Raw genomic sequence first — 22708 nt, 5'->3', positions numbered from 1 at the left:
TTCAGGGAGATTTTTAAAGCCTCAGTAATGTATGTCATGAGCCTAGTTGGTTTGGGGACTAGTGTTTCCTGAGTCTTGGTTTATACTGAGGTCACTGAATCACACTGAGACTTCAACAGAAGCCATTTACATTAGGACTTGACCAAATAAGGCCAAAGTAGCATAAGAAAAGAGGCTGAATTCTGTCCCTCTGTGACAGATTCCTAGTTCCCTTCAGTAGCTCTCCTTTTCAAATTATTTATTTATTTTGTTAGTTACTTTTTTTTTTTTTTTTTGCGGTACACGGGCCTCTCACTGTTGTGGCCTCTCCCGTTGCGGAGCACAGCCTCCGGACGCGCAGGCCCAGCGGCCATGGCTCATGGGCCCAGCCGCTCCACGGCATGTGGGATCTTCCCGGACCGGGGCACGAACCCGTGTCCCCTGCATCGGCAGGCGGACTCGCAACCACTGCGCCACTGTTAGTTACTTATTTTTAAATAAACTTTTTTTGGGTTTTTTGGTTGTTCTTCTTTTTTAAAATTTTATTGGAGTACAGATGATTTACAATGTTGTGTTAGTTTCAGGTGTACAGCAAAGTGATTCAGTTATACATAAACATATATTCATTCTTTATCAGATTCTTTTCTCATATAGGTTATCACAGATTATTGAGTAGAGTTCCCTGTGTTATAGAGTGGGTCCTTGCTGGCTATCTATCTTTATATTGTAATGTGTGTATGTTAATCCCAAGCTCCTGATTTATTTTATTTTATTATTATTATTTTTTTCCCTGATTTATTTTAGAGCAGTTTTAGGTTTAGGGCAAAACTGCGAAGATCCAGTATCTCTTTTATCTTCCTTGATTAGTCATAGAACCCCCGTTTTTTAACTTAGCACAAAGCTAAGCAAATAAAGACCATATTTTTCAGCTTCCCTTAGAGCTAGGTGTATCCATATAACTAAATTCTGATCGATGGAATATATGTGAAGCATCACGTCCAATTTCAGAGAGTCCTTAAAGAGAAAGGATGAACACGTCTTTGTCTCTTACTCTTTCCAGTTGATGGCAATAAAGATATAATGGCTGGATGCTGAGCTGCCATCTAGTCAAGAAGCGGAATCTACAGGCTGAAGATGGCAGAACCTCAAGACTGAAGGTCTGATAATGATGGTTCCATGGTACCCAGCTCTGGGTTGCTTCCTTTGGAATTCTTTTACATAGAAGGGAAACATTTCTAATCCTTGCTGGCGAATCTAACTCTTATCATTTCACCTGCTAAACTGTCCCCCATGTGGCAGCCATAGAAATGCACTGTTGAGATTTCATGTCTGGAGATATACTGCCAAGAATGTAGTTAGTTGGCAGCCTCCAACTGCCACACCTTTGGTTCTGTCACACAGCTCACACTAAGGTCATGCTCTCTCCAGGCTGCTCTCAGCCATGACTGCGCATGGAATGGGAACAGGAGCTGGGCCATTCCTGCCCCATGTAGGACCCTCCAAAGGGCACACTTGGCTCAAGGACTCCCCATCAGCTTGCCGTGGCTTTCTTACAGCAGCACTACAGACTGAAGCTCTTCCTATCTGAGCCTCCTTCTGTCCCTCTCTCCTTTCACAGGTGTCAGACCTGTATTGCAGTCAGAAGTTTCACCCCACCTACCCTGCTCTGTCTCTTCTTTATCCTTCACAAGGATTTCCCCCAATAAATCTCTTGTACATTTAATTCCATCTTGCCATCTGCTTCTTGGGTGCCCACACCTCTCCCACAGAAAAGAAAATAACTCTGATGGGAAGGCAGAGCCTTGCTTCAGACCTGGACTCCTTCCTTTCCCTCCTTCCTGTCAACAAATATGTTGAGCACCTATCTCATTGCAGGCTTTCCTCTAGGAAGAGAGGAATTTCCTCGAGGGATGAGGTTCCCTGATATGATGGCGGTTTGCCTTTTAATTGGATTGAAAAAAAAAAAACGTAAATCAACAAAACACCAAATACGTAAAATATCAATATGTAAAATACCAAAAAATTAACAAGATAATTTTAGATAGTAATAGATAGCAATTTAAAAAATTAAACTGAGTGAATTAATAGAAAATATCTGGAAGAAAATCATTCCTGAGGGAAAGAATGTCACATATAAAGACCTCAAGATAGGAATAAGCTGAGAATGTCCAAGGAGCAGCGAGAAGGCCAGTACAGCTACAGCACTGAACTGGGGTGGCCGGCAGTGGAGGAGAGGGTGTGACGATCAGCTTTATGTGTCAATCTGGCCAGGCTACAGTCCTCAGTTATTCAATCAAACAGTAATCCAGTGTTTCTCTGAAGGTATTTTGTAGCTAAAGTCCATTATCAATTGACTTTAAGTAAGGGTGAGTACCTTAGATATTCTACGTGAGCCTAATTCAGTCAAAAAGCCTTAATTAAGAGCAGAGCTGAGGCTTCTCTGAAAAAGCAGAAATTCTACCTGTGGCCAGGAGCTCCAGCTTGTGCTAAGAGTTCCAGCCTGCCCTTCCTAACAGGCTGCCCTACAGATTTCAGATTTGCCTAGCAAGCTGGATAATCGTGTAACCAATTCCTTGCAATCAGTCTCTTACTCTATACCTCCTGCCTACTGGTTCTGCTTCTCTGGGGAAGCCTGACTGATACAGATAGAATTTTAAAAAGCCGTAGAGATAGACAGGAGCCAGACTCTGTTGGGTGATGAAGGTCATGATAAGGAGTTTGGATGTTCAGTAGTCAAAACCATTGGAGATTTATGCAGGTGAATAGTATAATCTGATTCTAAAAGTAACTTTATACAAATAATTTTGGCTATTCTGTGGTGAATGGATTTGAGGAGGGCAAAAATAGAGGCAAAGGGACCAGTTCCGGGGATACTGACATGGTCCAGTCAAGAGATGATAGTGGTTGAACGAGAATGAAAGCAATGGATCTGGAAGGAGGGACATGCACACATTTTTGATGGATTATGGAGTGGAGGTAATGGGCTTGTTGATAGATTTGGGAGCTTTGAAGTGTGAGAGAAGGCAAGGGATCAAGGATAGTTCTAGGTTTTTGACCTAAACAATGGGGTTAATGATGGTGCCGTTGACTCAATAACAACAAAATAAAGAATTTGATACCTCAGGTCAAAAAAAACAAACAAAATTAGGCTCTGACCATATCCTTTCAGGCCAGGAACATGTGGGCTTAAGGTTCCACAACTGCTTCCCATTTCAGGGCTGTTCTACTAATTAGAGAGCACAGAATCTCCAAATCCATCACCTTTACACCCATATCTCAAGTGTGCACCAGAAGAAAGTCACTCTTTCTGATAATCAAGTGCTGGGCAGAAACAGCTTGTGTAGGTCTCATACCTTCATGGATTTCTTCAGCTGTTTCGCATCAAACACTGCCGGTGGGGTCACGAGGGCCACCATGAGACACTTGAAGTGGCCAGAGAGATCACCCTTCAAGTCATCTTTCAGTTCCTAAAATTAAAAACCCGAAGAGAAAAGTATGAAATACTTCTCCTTTCTCTTCCTCCAAAGTCACCTAGTGAAAGACAAACACGAATGTATGAATTCAGACAAAAGCATGCCCATCCACAGGAGATAAACAGAAATGGTGAAAATATTTCTATGGATATTAGTCTGCATTTTATGATCACTTCCAAAATGTTCTGTTTTATAGACGGTTTTCTGAAGGGAAGCCAGTGAAGAAGCTTCTCTGAGGGCCACAGATAGGAACTGTGTATTAAAATGCATTTCCCAGGCCCTTGATGCTCTCAGTGCTTGGGTTGGGGTGAGGGAAGAGGAAGGGGAGGAGGAACCCTGTAATTCACACCCAGCTTCACTGGGAGGTGCTCTAGTCCAGCCTTGCTTCTCGGTAACTGCCAAAGAGTTTTGAAGGGAAAAGGGGAGGGAAGACAGTGCTTGGTCATTTGCCTCTGGTAAGAGCATGGAACTAGGAGGCATCAAAAGCAGTTTTCTGGCAACAACAACAGGGGAAACCCAAAATGTGGTAATAGGGGGACCTTACTTATTGATGCTGTCCTTCAGCAGTGTTTTCATACATTACATAAGTACGGGCCATCTCCCCTGCTTGAAGGCAGGTAACATGGTTTCCATTTTTAATATCCAAAGGAGTGTTATTGAATAATTATATTTCCTGCTCTTGATTATTTTCAGCCCTGAAACAGAGGCTGGAAGCCTCCCAGACTGCTATGACAATGTGGGTACAGACCAACATCTTCCATAACACTTGGGGGCCCAGCAGGGGCATGCTCCAGCCAAAACAAATGGGATGGAGCGGAGCCACTGTAGTCATCATGGGGTGTTTCCTCTCCAAATGCTAAATTCCACCCCTATCTGTCCTCAACCCAAGACTTTCCAACTGAATCTTACTTCACATGCTCTCATTCTGTCCCACTGTGAGACATGGTTGTCACCCTTCAGCTCCATCCTTCCTCCGTATTTTGGAAATCCTGAAAGGCCAATGGATCACTCACAATCCCTGTACATGAGTAGGCTGCCTTGCCCAGAAGCTTGGCAATTCAGTTAAGCTGACAAAAGTTTACGGGGCGCCTGCTCTGTGTTAGGCACTTAATTGGTGAGTCAGACACAATCCTTACCCCTAGGACATTACTCCCTAATGAGAAAAATAGAAATAGTCAAAGTTAAATTTCCACATAATATGTTAAGTATCTAATAAAGGGAACACAGAGAAGGGTGTCTTAATGGAGCCCAGGGGCTCAGAGAACACTGACAGGTGATGCCTCAGCTGCCTTGGATGGTCACTACACACTCTCAGTTCTGGACCCAATAGCCTGACTGGTTTGTGTTTCCACCCTTTCCCCTACACAGTTCATCAGCCACAGAAGCTAAAATAATCTTCAAAAAATATAAATTAGGTTATAGTATTTCCTTTCTTACAAACCTCCAATTGTTCCCTATTGTTCTTAGAATAAAATCTAAACTCTGCACCAAGACCCCAAGGTCTGGCATGTTCTAAGCCTCTCTTCAACCTCATCTCTTCCTTCTGTCACCCTTTACTGTCTATACTCCTGCCATATTAGAACTCTTCCTGTTTCTTAAGTACTCCCAGCTTGTTTTGGCCTCAGGGCTTTTTCATTTGCTGGACATTCTGTCTGAAATGCTCTTCCCCAGATCGAGCAGAGCAGAAGCCTGAGTATTGTTTAGTCTTCATTGAGAGTAAGGTAACAACCTGTCACTGAGGTTTCTTCACCACATGATCTAAAGGAGCCATTCACCAGTCATGCTCTAGCATATCATCCATTTTAATACTTTCATAGCACCTGCCAATATCTGAATTTGTTTTATTTATATATTTATTATTTTTCTAATAGAATGTTAGGTCCATTAAAGAGAGGAGGCTCTGCTTTTTGTTCCAGTGAATCTCCAATGTCTAGAATATCTCCTGACATAGAGTAGTTTATTATTGAACAAATAAACTGCTTGGAAAAGACACACAAAATGTTCTTGAATAGTTCTTGTATAGTTTCTGGTACTGAAGAAATATTCATCTGCCGAACAAATTTTAAAAAAAAAGTCTATAATTACATAAACATATTAAAGTTGGAAAAGAAATTAAAGATCATCTAAGACAGGATTTATCAGGTAATTGATCAGATAATTCTTTATTGTGGGGGACTGTCTTGCGCACTGTAGGATGTTTAGCAGCGTCCCTGACCTCTGCCCACGAGATACCAGAAACATCCCCCCCCTCTCCCACCAGTTGTGACAATCCAAATGTCTGGAGACACTGTCAAATATCCCCTGGGAAGCAAAATCCTTCCCGGTTTATAGCCACTGATCCAAGGCAACTCTCCTTATTCGACAGGTGAAGATAACTGAGGCCCAGAAAGATCAAATAACATGTCCAAGGCCACTCAGACAGTTCAGGGAAAAGACCAGGACTCCTATTCCAGGCTGTTGACCGGATACATAGGGGACTTTCTGTTACACTTGGCCTGAAACAAAAGATCCGTGGGCATAATCATATGGGAGCAGCCTTGGTCCATTAGTGATGAGGCCTTTACTGCCTGTTACGTTAATGAAATCTTACCCTTCCGTATGCTGCTTGGTATTCCTTAGCAATCAGCTGCCGCTGTGCGTTCGACCTCTCAGTCAGAATGCTAATGAGCGCTTTCTCATCGGTTCCTACATGAAACGAAAATAACTGTATTCACCATCAACTCAAATATGCTTAATATCTGTTGTGAACAAAAGAAAAATGATTCAGGGTCTGAAACAAATGCAGAGAGGAAGGCATTTTAATTTTTAATTTCCAGGTCTTACCAGGTTGGCATCTTTATTTCTTTGATTGCTTGGCTTTTGGAAAAGAAAATGAATTTTATTTGGATAGTTCAGGGGGAAGAAAACCATCATTGCCCAAATATTCCTATCCGTATATCAGACAGAGAAGTGGCACAAAGAACATACTGCTTTGGAAGTAGGTTTTTTCATCCTTCTGAGGTCCAGTTACTGTCTTATCCCCTTTTATCTTTCTGTCTCCATATTTGATATAAAAAGTCATTTTTGTTCCTCTAGAAAAAAAGGAACTGACATTTATCAAGAACCTACCACACACTAGGCACCTTTTATTCATTGTCATAGTTAATATTCACAGGGCCCTGGGCAGTAGGTATGATTAAGCTGTTCTAAAGATAAAGACACTAACATTTAGAAAACGTACCTCACTTGCCAAAGTCAGGCAGCTTTTAAGTGGCACAGCAAGAATCTGAACCCAAATCTCTTAATCCAGAACATCTATTTCTACCAGTGGTCCATACCTCTTTCAGGCATTTCAAACCCATATACTTAACCACCTGTTGTAAGTACAAGTAAAGGGCTGATGCTGGCCTGCCTGAAAACAACCTCCAGGTCACTATTTTTTTGGTAATTATAGTATTAAGATAATGTGAGAAGTTGTGTCTGCTCCTTTGTGGTAGAGGACTGCCCCTGGGTTGGGGGCTGTGAGTTGGCTTCTGTCTTGGGCCTGCATGACTAGAATGGTCTAAAAGATCCACTGGAATTCAAGGCTCAACTTCCCTGTGTTGAGGTGACCCACACACACCTTACACCCACGGCAGTGGTACACACTCTACATGAATGACGGGGCAAAAGAAACGGTGTACTTGATTAGCTGCTGGGACTCCTAGTGACAGATGTTGCCCCACGGGGTCTTTGGTCTTGTATTCTTCTGCATAGTTAAGTAAACAGAATTAGATTAACCCTCATTGTGCCCTGGAGTCTGATTATCAACTTGGACCTATAAAGGTATCTGAGTTGGTGCACGACTAGACACCTCCAACTACAAGTATCTCAAACTCAGCTGCTCCAGGTTGGATTCATTCTATTTCTTCTCTAACTTGTCTTTCATCCTATGTTCCCTCACCAGTGACACCACTACAGATGCAGTCATCCAACCAAAGATGCTGGGAGTTATACTCCTTTCTTTTCCTTACTTTTTACATTGTAACAATACCTGCATCTCTTGGATTTGTCCTCTTCTCTGCCACTGTGCACTCATCATATTTTACCTAGAAACTTCAACAGCCTCCTAACTTGACCCCCTTATAATTTATACTGTATATTACTGCCTAAGTAAATTTTTTTTCTAAGTAAATTTTTTTAATGCAGCAGATCATGTCAGTTCCTTTTTTGAAATTCTAATGATTCTCCGTAACCTTCGGGATGAAGTTTAAGCCCCTTAGCTTGTGCACCAATTAATTAGGACCTAGCTCCCACCTCATATTCTAATTTCCTACCCCCTTCTCTGCATCTCTATACCCTTTGCCACTAGACTCCAGACATAACTAACTACCCACAGTTACATGTAGGTTGTACTCCAGGCAATTTCTCCTCTCTTATTTCTGCACGTGCTACATGCTCAAGACCAGAAATTAAACCAAGATGTCTCATGGTTCAGAAGCTGGATCTGACACGTCCCTAAGGCAAATGCCACCATGACACCTGGTTTTGGTGTTGGGAGTAGTGCTTACAAACAAAAGCCTCCTTCTCAAAGCGGGCCTGCCAATCAAAATGTGTAAATTAGTGAAGAAACATAATGTTAAGGAAGAAAGACAAGCGATAGAATTTAAAGACCACTAGTTCATTCAAATTGACATTAACTTCATGGAAAAGTCTATTCAACCCTGTGTTTAAATAGGCAATCAAAGAGGGAGAGAAAGAAATAACTTTCATTTAAAAATAGCAATTAAAAAAAACCTAAACAGGCAGAAATACAATAATATTACACTGATAGTAATAGTATAATTACTATTATGAACCTTAATAGTATAATTCATGGAACTTTACAAACTGACCCTCAAATTCATAGGACAGGGCAAAGCCAAGAGAATCTCTTGCCTTACTAGACACTAAGTGTCATTATAAAATAATAATAATTATGTAATAGTCATAATAGTAATTATGACAATGTTATATTGAGACAGTGAGAGGCAAACAGACCAATGGAATGTAACAGAGAGCAGAAAAATAGCAAAACTTATAGGACAGCAGTGGCATTACAAATCAGTGTGGCAAGGATGAACTCTTCAATTGATTGCACTGGGACAATTACATAGCCACTTGAGATAAAATAAAATTAGATTTAAATGCCATTCACAAACATTAATTCCAGGCAGATTAAAGATCTCAGTGGGAAAAATAAGATTGTAAAATTTTGGGGAGAAAATACAGGAGGATATCTTTATGAGCTCATCATAGAAAAGACACAATAAGTACAAATCATTACAAAAAATACTGGTAAACTTAATTTCACTAAAATTTAAAACTTCTATGCGATAAAAGTTACTGTAGCCAATATTAAAAGAAAATTACAGGTCTTCCCTGGTGGCGCAGTGGTTGAGAGTCCACCTGCCGATGCAGGGGACACAGGTTCGTGCCCCGGTCCGGGAAGATCCCACATGCCGCGGAGCGGCTGGGCCTGTGAGCCATGGCCACTGAGCCTGTGCGTCCAGAGCCTGTGCTCCGCAATGGGAGAGGCCACAACAGTGAGAGGCCCGCGTATGGCAAAAAAAAAAAAAAAAAGAAGAAAAGTACATTCTTGGAGAAGGTATTTTCATAGCTTGTAATTTTTTAAAAAAGTTTTGTATCCAGAATTTATTTTAAAAAATAAATTTTAAATTAAAAAGTAAAAATTTTTTCTTGCCAAGCACAAAGAAGACAACCCAACTGAAAAATGGATAAAAGATATGGAGGTGTAATTCATGGAAAAAGAAGAAAATAAACAAGAGAGGATGCTTAACTGCATCAATAATGGGGGATGGGGAGGAGGAAGGAAACAGATACAGAATGAGGTACAATTTTAGATCCACTCAATTGGAAAAACTGAATAGGATGACTGCCGCAAGTACTGATGAGAATACGGAGAAAGAGGAAGTCTCATATATTGCTGGCAGGAATACTAATTTGCATATTTATTTGAGAGAGCAGTGTGGCAAAATTTCTAGTTAATCTGGAGATGAACATTACCTTCAACCCAGACATTTCAACCATTATATTCTAGAGAGGTGCTAGCAAATGTGCACAACAAGACATAAGCATGACTATTCAATGCAATATTTTTATATTGTAATAGGAAAGAACTGTAGGCAATTTAAGTGTTCACTCACTATTCCCATCTTACAATGTGATAATAAACTATTCTGCAGTTAAAAATTAATGAACTAGAGCTAAACATATCAACATGGATAAATCTCAAAAACATAATGTTAAGGGACAAAAAAACAAGTTGCAGAAGAAAACATAAGGTAGGATTTCAAGTTATACTGTTTGTGCCCATGCACAACAATAGGTACATACATATGGAGTACAGAATTAAAAGTTTCGTGGGAATAAATTCTAATTTAGAATGCTGTTTATCTCTAGGGAATGAGGTGGGAATGAGATCCAGGCAGAATCGTCAGGGACTGTATCTATAATGATTTATGGTGATGATGATGATGACGATGGTTGTTGGTAGCAGTGATGGTCATGGTAGTGTTTAATATTAAGTAAACATGGCAAATATTAAGATATAATAAAACTGGGTTCCCTATACTTTGCCGCATTATTTCACAATTTTTTTAAAGTACCTTATAATTTCTCTAATTGAGTAAGGCAACTTGGGCAACCTGAACCCATGCACTTTTAGCTTTAACTTCCTGATGTGCTTCAACAATAAAAAAGGAATTGTAAAGCATCACTCACCAACTCCTCTGATTGCCTTATGAATCGCTTCAGCATCCCCTGATGCGCTAAAGCTGGGATAATCTCTCATGGTCCCTTGGTGTCCAACCTAGAAGAAAATATCTGACAGTCCCACTAGTCCAAAGTGACATCTTTATTTATGTTACATACGCATATTCCCATATGCCTACTGGAAACACACAACAAACCCATAATTTGCACACCTTCTTATCACTTCAGGAGTGGTTCAAGAGAGTCTCCCCACCCCAGATATGCAGGCAGTATGACAGCTACCACATTTATAGTAAGACCTCTCCTTTTCTTCTCTTGTGTAACAAATTGAAAATATAAAACATTCATTCTCTAGAGCAGTGAATTGGGTTAATCATGGTGATTCTGAAGAATATTTGCTTTAAAGTGATATCTGCATGAAAGCAGTGAGAAAGTGGAAATTTCCTACATCTTCTTTTTTCAAGTGATACTTCAAAGCTCTTCACTGTATCTCACCTAGAAGTAACTGCAGTTTATAGACTTCAAGATGTTTTAATTAATGTTCACCACTGTCCTTGGGAAAACCTACACCAAAGGATCCATAAATGAAAACCCCATTAGGACTGTCTGTTCTTAAGCTTTGTTTAATGGATGTACAATCGTGGCAGATAAATTCCCTTCTGAAAGCTCCACTGACATAGGTCTTCAAGAATAGCGTGGAAGTAAAAAATGCCATGATACTAATTTTAAGCACATAAACTAGAAACTTGTCAGTAAGCTGAGAAAGACCATCCTACAGAAGGAATAAAATATCTTAAAACTGCTTAAGAGAAATTGAGAAAAATCCAAGTAAACATGTACTTATATGGTACTTCCTAACTCTGAATAAAAGTCTGTCTTTACAGTGGCAATGTTTTCTTTCTAACTGATGTTTCTATCCTATTACTGAGTAATACTGGCTCTGTTGTCTTATGTTAATATGGCTTCATTTAGGCTCTCCTGAAGTGTTGAATATTTTCATGAAAGGACATTATCTTGTCACATTAAAGTGAATGGAAAATTAATGTGCTGGCACAGAAAAAAATGATAGTCTGTTGATTCAATAGATTGGATTGAACAATTTATTTCAGTACATTCCAACACTGTTTCACCTTAAAGTACCCAAAATAAAGTTTTGATTCTAAAACAGTAATTATAACAAGTTAGGAACTAATTGTAAATGTGCCTGATCTAAACCACCTGTAAGAAATCAGTCACTTCAACATGATCTTTGGAGAATTCTCTTTCTTCAAGGCTTAATAAATATTTTATGGATTCACACAGCCAACTGGCTTCATTTCAGTTCTATTCATTTATGAACTTTCGTGTTTATCTTATCTGTCCACCTTCCCTGTCTGGCATTTTAGAAGAACCATCACAATATCGGAGCATTTGAGCGCTTTATGCCCAGCACTGTGGCACCTTTTATACATTAACTATAACCTGCACAACGGCACCGATGAATGAGTAAGAATGATCCATGTCACGTGTAAGACACCAAGATTGAAGGAGACTGGAGAATTTGCTCAAGTCCACATAGCTAGTTAAGCAGCAGAATTTAAAAGCAGTTCTGAACATTGCAGCCCATTCCTAGTCTGTCTTAAAACGTAGTCTTGGTACCACCTGGGCTGACTCTTTTGTGAAATAAAATTCATATTTTATGGCAAGACAAGAAAAATTTAAACATAAACATTTTTTTCTGCCCTTTGGCCTCCTCTCTCCCCTCTACGGTGCACTGTGTTTCTGCATTCTGCATTGACCAAACCTCCCGCATTGGCAGGAATACCTGCTCAGCCATAAACAGCAACATTCTCCCAGCACCAACGAGACAACTCCTTAAAAGATAACATTCCTTCTTGATCACGACCTACCCCTTTGTACTTGCAGATCTGGATTGTGTGAACTGTCAATAATACATCATTTAATGGACAGCCCTCTGTCTCAAAAAACTTATACAACTGTGCTTTGACTTCTAGAGGGTGGAACAGCTCTCTGAGCTTTCTGAGAGGCTGTTCCTGGGTCATAATCCTCAGCTGGGCTCGAATAAAATTTTCCATTTCTTTCTTAGATCGGTTGATTGATTTTTTGTTGATTAAAATGCATATGACCAGGCCCTGCCCTAGACATATGGAACCATGGTCTTTAGAAATGAGGTGTCAGACTGCACATGTTTTAGAAGCTTCCCTGGTGCTTCTGTGCCATGGAGATATTCACATGGCTGCTTTTGAATACAAAAGACAAAACTGTAGTCAGACTCTAATTATCCATTAATTATGAAAACTCAGGGTTTCCATTCTAGCTGTGACCTTTTCACTGCCCTCTGCTACCTATACATCAAAATATGCCGAAATTCCAATGTACAAAACTAGAGAAGGATGAAATTCCCAATCCATTATGCAACTTGCTACCTAGTAAGAATTTAATGGGGAGGAACTACTCGTTTGATTAAAAGGAAAAAAAACTACACACACACACACCTGTGTGAAAAATGGCACAGGACTTCTGAAATGGAATCTTAGTGAAATCTTTCAAAGTGTTTCAGTTATTTAAATGAGCAGTGTATTCATTTGATAGACTTCATTGCCCAAAACATTCAGAAATAAATATATGACTTATGAAAAAAAATCTTACAGTAAAAGAAATTAATGGAATCTTTTAAAGTAATACATGTCACGCAGTGAACAAGGTGCTTCACAGACATCTTATTCAACTGTTACCATGACCTTAAAGAGGGGGATTTTATTATTTCCATTTAAAAATGGAAGACAGGCTTCCCTGGTGGCGCAGTGGTTGAGAGTCCGCCTGCCAATGCAGGGGACATGGGTTCGTGCCCCGGTCCGGGAAGATCCCACATGCTGCTGAGCGGCTGGGCCCGTGAGCCATGGCCGCTAAGCCTACACGTCTGGAGCCTGTGCTCCCCAACGGGAGAGGCCACAACAGTGAGAGGCCCGCGTACCGCAAAAAAAACAAAAAAAAAAAAAAAGGGAGAAACTGGATCTCAGAGAGATTATTTGCTTGACATAACTCTGCTACTAAGTACAGCCCCAGAATTTGAACCCACTTCCTTGTAACTAAAATGCCTTGAGGTCTCCACCACATCATAAGGCCTCAGGAAATTCCATATTAGTGGTTCTCAAAGTGTGGTTCCTGGATCAGCAGCGTCAGCATTGCCGGGGAACTTATTAGAAAGCAAATTCTCAGGCCCCACCACAGTCTTACTGTATCAACAACTCTGGGGCTAAGATTCAGGATCCGGGTTTACACAAGCCCTCCAGAGGATTCCAACGCACTAACGTGTTTGAGAATCACTGCCCTATTTCGTTCTTAGCTGCCCAGAAAACCAAAACAAAATCGAGCAAACAAGTCATAGATTCTTTTGTGGGCGTGGAATAAGAATTTGATGATGAGCTCATTGTTTCAGGAATGTTGGCATTTTTACAGCCAAACCAAACTGCTTGCAACGCCTGCTCCATTGCAGGCTTAATTCTTTGACATTTAAATTACTAATCAATACTTGACTTAGTTTATTTCTATGAACCCTACTACCCTAACAAAGTGTCAGCGCTAGTGCAGGACATCACATGAATACTTGGCAAAGTCTTTTTTTTTTTTTTTTTTGCGGTCCGCGGGCCTCTCACTGTTGTGGCCTCTCCCGTTGGGGAGCACAGGCTCCGGACGCACAGGCTCAGCGGCCATGGCTCACGGGCCCAGCCCCTCCGCAGCATGTGGGATCTTCCCGGACCGGGGCACGAACCCGTGTTCCCTGCATTGGCAGGCGGACTCTCAACCACTGCGCCACCAGGGAAGCCCAATACTTGGCAAAATCTTTTTATTTTTAATCATGTTTGATCAGATTTCCATCCACATCCCTTAAACACATTTAGTTGCTTTTCTTCTCTCAAACTTGACCTTCAGATGCCCCCAAAGGGAACAGGATCCTGAAACCAGTTGGAAAATAAATTTACCGCAAGGAATGTCCAAATAAAGGGGGGAAACAACAGGAGCTTTTTATATTAATAACAATTGCTGCTACTCACTATTTGCTAAGCACGTTTCCTGCATTAGCTCATTCAGTCCTTACAGTGAACTGATAAAGCAGATATAATGAATCCTATTTGCAGATGACGACTAAGCTGTTGCCCAAGTTCTCACAGGCGGCAATTGGTCAGTCTTTGCTCCTAATAACTAGGCTAGGATGCATCTTTCTTCTTCATGCCTATTTAACTTTCCCTGACCCTCTAAAACTATCCTTCAGATGTCAGTCATAGCCCATGACACCTTGAAGCCACTGGTGTGGCCAAGCCAGGCCTGGGGAGCTGTCTGCCACTACCCCTGAGAGACACCAGTCTGTCCTTGACTCGGGAAAGTCAGTCGTCTCTATTTCTTCATGAAAGCGCACTGCGTTTGCAAGAAGTCAAACATTTATATTCAGGAGAATGGATGAAAGAGAAAAACACAGGGTGCCAATCCTGCTGACGAGGAACATATTTAAAGCCAAACACTCCAGAGCAAGAATAGCAGCTGCTGCAGGTACGTTTCGAAGGTGAGGCAAAGCCAAATCCCGTATCACTTCCTAAAGCCCTGGAAAGGCCATGTCCCAAAGTTAAGCTTTCAAATCAGAGCCTCATATAAACCTTCAGGACTTAGGAACTCTCGAAGAGCCAGGGAGAAATGATCACTCTCTGCTCAGTGTCAAAACAGTCTGCTGGGTCATGAGGATTTTGGATAAAAGGAAAAATGGAGTCGCCTAAAATAAATAAATAAATAAAAGGATCAAAACTTGGAAAATATAAAACTTATTCAATTTTCCAAGAAAAAATGGTTTTCAAAATCAAAGAAAGTCTACTCTAAAAGGCCCTGAAATGAAATATGGTCAAGTGAGGCAGGTGGCATGGGTTGAATTGTGCCCACCCCTCCCCCTCAAGAAATGTTGAAGTCCTAACCCACAGTACTTCAGAATATGACCTATTTGGATATAAGGTTTTGGCAAATATAATTAGTTAAGATGAGGTCTTAACTAAGGATGGGCCCCTAATCCAATACGATTGGTGTCCTTAGTAGACAGCCATGTGAAGACAGAGATATACAGGGAAATTGTGAAGGGAAGGTGAAAGCAAAGATTGGAGTTGTGCAGCCTCAAGAAGCACTGAAGACTGCCAGAGAATCAGAAGCTGGAAGGGGTGAGCAAGGATCCCCTACAGGTTTCAGAGGGAACATGGCCTGCCAACACCTTGATTTCAGGTTTCTAGCACCCAGAACAGTGAGACAATAAATTTCTCTGGTTTTAAACCACCCAGTTTGTGGTACTTTGTTACAGCAGCCCCAGGAAACCATACAGCAGGGAAGAAGCCAGAGAAAAGGCTTGGTAACCACTCAGGTCCTACAGGGCAAAGGGTAGTGTCGTTTTCTTTTCCCTCAGGCTGGCAGTGATCACTGCAGACAGAAGGCTCCCATCACCACTGCAGGCTCGCTCTCCACCTGGGGCCGGTAAAGAGAAGCAGGGCGTGGGGACAGCAGGGACTGGCAGCCTCAGGGATGCCTGACAGGAGCAAGAATGCCATTATGGTTTTGTCTGCATCATCTAAGAGGTTCAAGGGAGATGTCTGCATTTCTTCCTGTGCTCACTCAAAGGAGAAAATACCCACACTTGCCAACTTTTCCTGTTCTGATTTCATCAGGGGAGTCCCAGAGCCAGAGCACTGGAATGTGATAACATTCCAGTGTTGAGACTGAGGGTGTTGAGCTGGAGTAGAAAGACGAATATGATTCAGAAATTAGGGAAGATGGGGACAAACAAGCGATGTATGTTGTGTTTCTATGAAACACAGATTATAATAAGGAGAAACCCAGATTCCTTAGAAGTATGTGTCACTCAGGGTTAACCCAGGCAGACCTCTCCTGGGCCTCTCCTTTGTTGGCTCCTCCCCTTTGGCTGACATCTATAAAGTAGGTTCTAAAATGGAAAGTCGCTTTCTCTTTTCTTTCCCTCTACTCCTGCTGTGGGTTATTTCTGCCACTTCCCCTTCTATGTGCAGACAACTCCCACAGCTGTATTCACAGCCCAGACTTCTATTTTGAACACTGGTTATATCTGACGTATCAACTCATTATTTCCTTTCAAAATGATTTCTTCTACCATGTATCAGTTACATGGTACTTACTTGTGCTTTATACATATTTGCTCATTTAACCCTCAGAACCCATCCTATTATGATCCCATCTTACAGGGGTGAAGACTGAGGCGCCGAGAGTTAAAAGACTTGCTGATAGTCACATAACTTGCCTGTGGCACAGCCAGGATTTGAACCCAGGCAATCTGGCTCCACTGTCTGTGCTCGTCCCCAGTTTGCTCTTCTTCTTCAATCCCTTTAAATGGCACCACCAATCACCAGAAACCTGGGGGTCTCCTTCAATTCCTTCTCTTTCCATCCAAATGCAATCATCTGCAAGACCTGATGAGACTACTTCAAAAAAAAGAATCTCCTGTGCACTTCTCCCCACCTTCTTTGGCACTCCTGTCATCCAAGTCACCATCATTGCTCCCCTGGACATGGACATCTGCCCTAGTCTCCCTTCCTGCGTCCTTCTATGCCTACCTCTAGCCATTTCCCACATCTTCTAGCAGCCCAGGGATCTGTGAAAGATCTAAGTCAGGTCATGGCATTCTCCTACTGGACACCCTTCTCTGACCTCCCATTGGATATTCAATAAAGTCCAAACTCCTTGCCCTGTCCACGCAGCCCTGCAACATCTGGCCCAACCTTCCTTGTCACCCTCACCTGGAGCCAACTCTCCCCTTTTCCCATCCCACTTCAGCTCTCCAAAACTCCAGCTCATCTACTGTGATCTCTTTCTCATCTTCATGCCTTTGTCTGTGCTGTTCCCTCTAGCTGGAATGTTTTCCTACCTTCAGTCTTCTGATTAAGGGCCATCTTCTCTGACAGGTCTGCCCGGGGCCACTTGACCCTGACTTAACAGGGTCCTCTCCTGTTATTCTGTCTCAGCACCCTTTCCCCCTTAGGGCACTCAGCATTCCTCAATATCTCTGTTTATATCTGTGTCTCCACCTCCTCTAAATTAAAGTTCCAGAGGGCAGAGACCTTTTGTTTTACTCACAGTACACCCAGCTCCTAGCCCAGTGTTCAGTCTCCAGCTAGGGGCTTAATAACTGTGAGTGAGTCTGATGGAAGTAGATGGAAGCAAGACAATGATATCCCAAGGTGTGGGCTTTCTCCGAGGTCTACACTAGACAATTGGCTGTCTGATGAGGTTGCTTCCTTCAAATATTGATAGTCTAGAAATCAAAGTGATCATTGTATCTTGGGAGATTTGGAAGATGTCCAGACTACATAAAATAACCTCTTTCAGCACCACAAGCTAAGCTAAGTCTTTCAATCTGGTTCCACAAGCCCAGATGGATGCCTGGTGCACCTGGGATGTTTCTAATGATTCCATTGTATCTTCCTTCCTGTCTCTCCAAGCACTCAGCATTTCTCTGTCAAAGGCAGCAAACCCAACTATCTGGATTGAGCTTGAAACACTGGGCCCCTGAAAAGACTTCATCAACACAAACTTCTTTCTCAGAATCATTTTCATTATTTGTTTGCGGCAGATTATAAATAAGCTGTATTCATCTTCTTTTGAGTCATAGAGCACCAGTGTCTGAGAATTATTTTTTTGTACCACAATCAAAGTCAGGAGCTTAACTTAGCTAAGCCTTCATGACCAAATTCTCCTCTCGGCCAAGGGCCACAGAGAGTTGAAGACTATTCTTGCCTCAGCTCTGTGCATCTCTAACTTCATCTTACGGGGGAGACACCTGCATTTAAGGGACCTTCACTCTAACTGTGGAAGATACAGGGAACTTGGCTCACTGAAGTGAGAAATCTGGCTTCATCACATCTTCTTGGCTGGGGAATGGTGACTGGCTTGGCAGGATTTGGGGAGTACAGTGGGGACACTCCCTCTCCTCCCACTTCACTTCTATGGGAATACGGATCCACCTGAGAGGGGCTAAGATCAGGAACATTTACTGTTTGTAACATCCTGGGAAGAAGATTTCTTGCATCGATGACCCAAGTCATTAATGCTCACGTGGTATGATGTTAAAATGCACCGTTTCATGGATTTCGTATGAGTATGTTTGTTGTTAATCCTAACAACAAGTTGCTACAGATTTTAAAATATTTCCTAATGCAAAGTAAACCTAGACAGTGGAAACTCCTACAGTTCATGCAAAGGCTGTCAGGACTAGAGGGATTCTTTGTGGCCCTTGGAGGACCCTGAAGTAACAAAAGAAGATAATTATAATGCTCCCCCAAATCTCCTTGTCCCCCTCCTATCACTTCACTGGGGTTTTCTCATTGCTCTTCTGCCTCAGGGCTGTATACCTGCTGTTCCCTCTGCCTGGATGGTCTTCCCCCAAATATCTTCCCAGCTCACTCCCTCACTCCATGTTGACTTCTGCTCACATATCTGAGCAGAAAATAATGTACCCTATCACTCTCATTCTCCACCTCTGCCCTTCTCCAGAGTACTGAAAACTGACTTAATATACTATACACTTATTTCTTTGTTTATTAGCTCTCTTCCCTAATAAAATCAGAGGCATGTAAGCTCCACGCTTTTTTATTTCTCTTTCCCTGCTGTATCCTCTGAGCCTAAAAGAGTATCTGGCACATAGTAGATGCTTAGTAAATATTTGCTGCATGAATAAATGAGTACAAAATGCTTTCTTGTTCTGGGTCTTGTTTTCTTTGATAATTCTCAAATGCCATTACCAGACTTTTCAGAGCTCCATGCCATATCTCAAAAATCTGACAAATGCACTCTTCACCTTTTGTAAATCCTGTTCACATGAGACTGTCACTACTCTTATTTAAACATGCCTCCAGAACCTAGGCACGGTATTTAATCAAACACAAATAGTTGAAGATGAAAGGAGCAAAGATCTGAGAATCGAGGAAGGGGCAGACTTGAGAATTTTCTACCCTTTTGACTCTCTTAATTCATGTGAGACCTCTGTATTAATCTTATTTCTCAGTACTCTAAAATACTTATTTTTTCTAACTGCTTTGCATCCACCAAAAAAAAACAAAAATAGACTTTCAAGAGAGTCAAATGATACCTTCTCCTCTTCACATTCCTTGCTCTCAATCTAAAACGTTTTCAACAGCAACAAGTTAGATTGTCAAATTACACTTTTTATTATAATTAAATATAAAAGAGGGACCCTCCCTCCTTGGTGGTTAAGCTTGGGTCAGGGAGTGGCAAAGAGCAGCCCTTTAATGTTCATTCCGTTCATTCCCAGGAAGCCTCTCTCTTTTCACTCAGATTGTATGGTATTTCTTTCCAGGGTTTGTCCTAAAACAAAGCTCTAAATGTTTTGATTTGAAACCCAGGTCTAACCTGTTTTTCATTAACTTCCTGCAGAGGACCACTTGTGAAACTCTCTGAGTGCCAGTATTTACCTAAAGAAGCTTCAGGAACCGTGGTTTGAAACACACACCAAATAGGAAGTTACGATCATGTCGAAAGTACCTAATCGGGCATGATGCCTATACTGCTTGGGATGTGAAAAGTCCATTTCCATGAAAATAGTTATACGCCAGATCATCCAGTCCTGAGATGCAGAAGACAGGAGGGAGACCACAGAAGAAGTTCAGCACATCCACATGCGTGTAACACAGGTGCCTTCTCCATACGCGGTTTAAATTTGCATGGTCGGAATAAGGACTATTAAAAGACACAAAGAAGGACACTACATAATGATCAAGGGATCGATCCAAGAAGAAGATATACCAATTGTAAATATTTATGCACCCAACATAGGAGCACCTCAATACATAAGGCAAATACTAACAGCCATAAAAGGGGAAATCGACCGTAACACATTCATAGTAGGGGACTTTAACACCCCACTTCCACCCATGGACAGATCATCCAAAATGAAAATAAATAAGGAAACACAAGCTTTAAATGATACATTAAACAAGATGGACTTAATTGATATTTATAGGACACTCCATCCAAAAACAACAGAATACACATTTCTCTCAAGTGCTCATGGAACATTCTCCAGGATAGATCATATCTTGGGTCAGAAATCAAGCCTTGGTAAATTTAAGAAAATTGAAATTTTATCAAGCATCTTTTCTGACCACAATGCCATGAGACTAGATATCAATTACAGGAAAAGATCTGTAAAAAATACAAACACATGGAGGCTAAACAATACACTACTTAATAATGAAGTGATCACTGAAGAAATCAAAGAGGAAATAAAAAAATACCTAGAAACAAATGACAATGGAGACACAACGACCCAAAACCTATGGGATGCAGCAAAAGCAGTTCTAAGGGGGAAGTTTATAGCAATACAAGCCCACCTTAAGAAGCAGGAAACATCTCGAATAAACAACCTAACCTTGCACCTCAAGCAATTAGAGAAAGAAGAACAAAAAAACCCCAAAGCTAGCAGAAGGAAAGAAATCATAAAAATCAGATCAGAAATAAATGAAAAAGAAATGAAGGAAACAATAGCAAAGATCAATAAAACTAAAAGCTGGTTCTTTGAGAAGATAAACAAAATAGATAAACCACTAGCCAGACTCATCAAGAAAAAATGAGAGAAGACTCAAATCAATAGAATTAGAAATGAAAAAGGAGAAGTAACAACTGACACTGCAGAAATAGAAAAGATCATCAGAGATTACTACAAGCAACTCTATGCCAATAAAATGGACAATCTGGAAGAAATGGACAAATTCTTAGAAATGCACAACATGCCAAGACTGAATCAGGAAGAAATAGAAAATATGAACAGACCAATCACAAGCACTGAAATTGAAACTGTGATTAAAAATCTTCCAACAAACAAAAGCCCAGGACCAGATGGCTTCACAGGCGAATTCTAACAAACATTTAGAGAAGAGCTAACACCTATCCTTCTCAAACTCTTCCAAAATATAGCAGAGGGAGGAACACTCCCAAATTCCTTCTACGAGGCCACTATCACCTTGATACCAAAACCAGACAAGGATGTCACAAAGAAAGAAAACTACAGGCCAATATCACTGATGAACATAGATGCAAAAATCCTCAACAAAATACTAGCAAATAGAATCCAACAGCACATTAAAAGGATCATACACCATGATCAAGTGGGGTTTATTCCAGGAATGCAAGGATTCTTCAATATATGCAAATCTATCAATGTGATAAACCATATTAACAAATTGAAGGAGAAAAACCATATGATCATCTCAATAGATGCAGAGAAAGCTTTTGACAAAATTCAACACCCATTTATGATAAAAACCCTGCAGAAAGTAGGCATAGAGGGAACTTTCCTCAACATAATAAAGGTCATATATGACAAGCCCACAGCAAACATCATCCTCAATGGTGAAAAACTGAAAGCATTTCCACTAAGATCAGGAACAAGACAAGGTTGCCCACTCTCACCACTCTTATTCAACATAGTTTTGGAAGTTTTAGCCACAGCAATCAGAGAAGAAAAGGAAATAAAAAGAATCCAAATCAGAAAAGAAGAAGTAAAGCTGTCACTGTTTGCAGATGACATGATACTATACATACAGAATCCTAAAGATGCTACCATGAAAACTACTAGAGCTAATCAATGAATTTGGTAAAGTAGCAGGATACAAAATTAATGCACAGAAATCTCTGGCATTCCTATATAATAATGATGAAAAATCTGAAAGTGAAATCAAGAAAACACTCCCATTTACCATTGCAACAAAAAGAATAAAATATCTAGGAATAAACCTACCTAAGGAGACAAAAGACCTGTATGCAGAAAACTATAGGACACTGATGAAAGAAATTAAAGATGATACAAATAGATGGAGAGATATACCATGTTCTTGGATTGGAAGAATCAACATTGTGAAAATGACTCTACTACCCAAAGCAATCTATAGATTCAGTGCAATCCCTATCAAACTACCACTGGCATTTTTCACAGAACTAGAACAAAAAATTTCGCAATTTGTATGGAAACACAAAAGACCTCGAATAGCCATAGCAATCTTGAGAACGAAAAACGGAGCTGGAGGAATCAGGCTCCCTGACTTCAGACTATACTACAAAGCTACAGTAATCAAGACAGTATGGTACTGGCACAAAAACAGAAAGATAGATCAATGGAACAGGATAGAAAGCCCAGAGATAAACCTACACACATATGGACACCTTATCTTTGATAAAGGTGGCAGGAATGTACAGTGGAGAAAGGACAGCCTCTTCAATAAGTGGTGCTGGGAAAACTGGACAGCTACATGTGAAAGTATGAGATTAGATCACTCCCTAACACCATACACAAAAATAAGCTCAAAATGGATTAAAGCCCTAAATGTAAGGCCAGAAACTATCAAACTCTTAGAGGAAAACACAGGCAGAACACTCTATGACATAAATCACAGCAAGATCCTTTCTGACTCACCTCCTAGAGTAATGGAAATAAAAACAAAAATAAACAAATG

At 40.8% G+C, this 22708-nt stretch overlaps 1 protein-coding gene across 3 annotated transcripts in view; it reads right to left on the bottom strand.

Moving 5' to 3' along the window:
- ANXA3 (annexin A3) overlaps positions 1 to 22708 on the bottom strand; it is a 57672-nt gene that overhangs the window by 21055 nt on the left and 13909 nt on the right. For all 3 annotated transcript variants that reach the window (XM_027087722.1, XM_027087721.1, XM_027087723.1), the window contains 3 exons: positions 10194 to 10281; positions 6043 to 6137; positions 3333 to 3446 (listed from right to left, as the gene is read on the bottom strand). In XM_027087722.1, the coding sequence (XP_026943523.1) occupies positions 3333 to 3446; positions 6043 to 6137; positions 10194 to 10281 (297 nt within the window). The remainder of the gene's footprint in view (positions 1 to 3332; positions 3447 to 6042; positions 6138 to 10193; positions 10282 to 22708) is intronic.

The sequence above is a fragment of the Aethalodelphis obliquidens genome, unplaced genomic scaffold (assembly GCF_003676395.1).
Source record: "Aethalodelphis obliquidens isolate GAN/ISIS:26980383/991018 unplaced genomic scaffold, ASM367639v1 scaffold59, whole genome shotgun sequence".
Lineage (NCBI taxonomy): Eukaryota > Metazoa > Chordata > Mammalia > Artiodactyla > Delphinidae > Aethalodelphis > Aethalodelphis obliquidens.
Note: the sequence above shows the minus strand (reverse complement) of the source record. Positions and strands in the feature narration are given on the sequence as shown.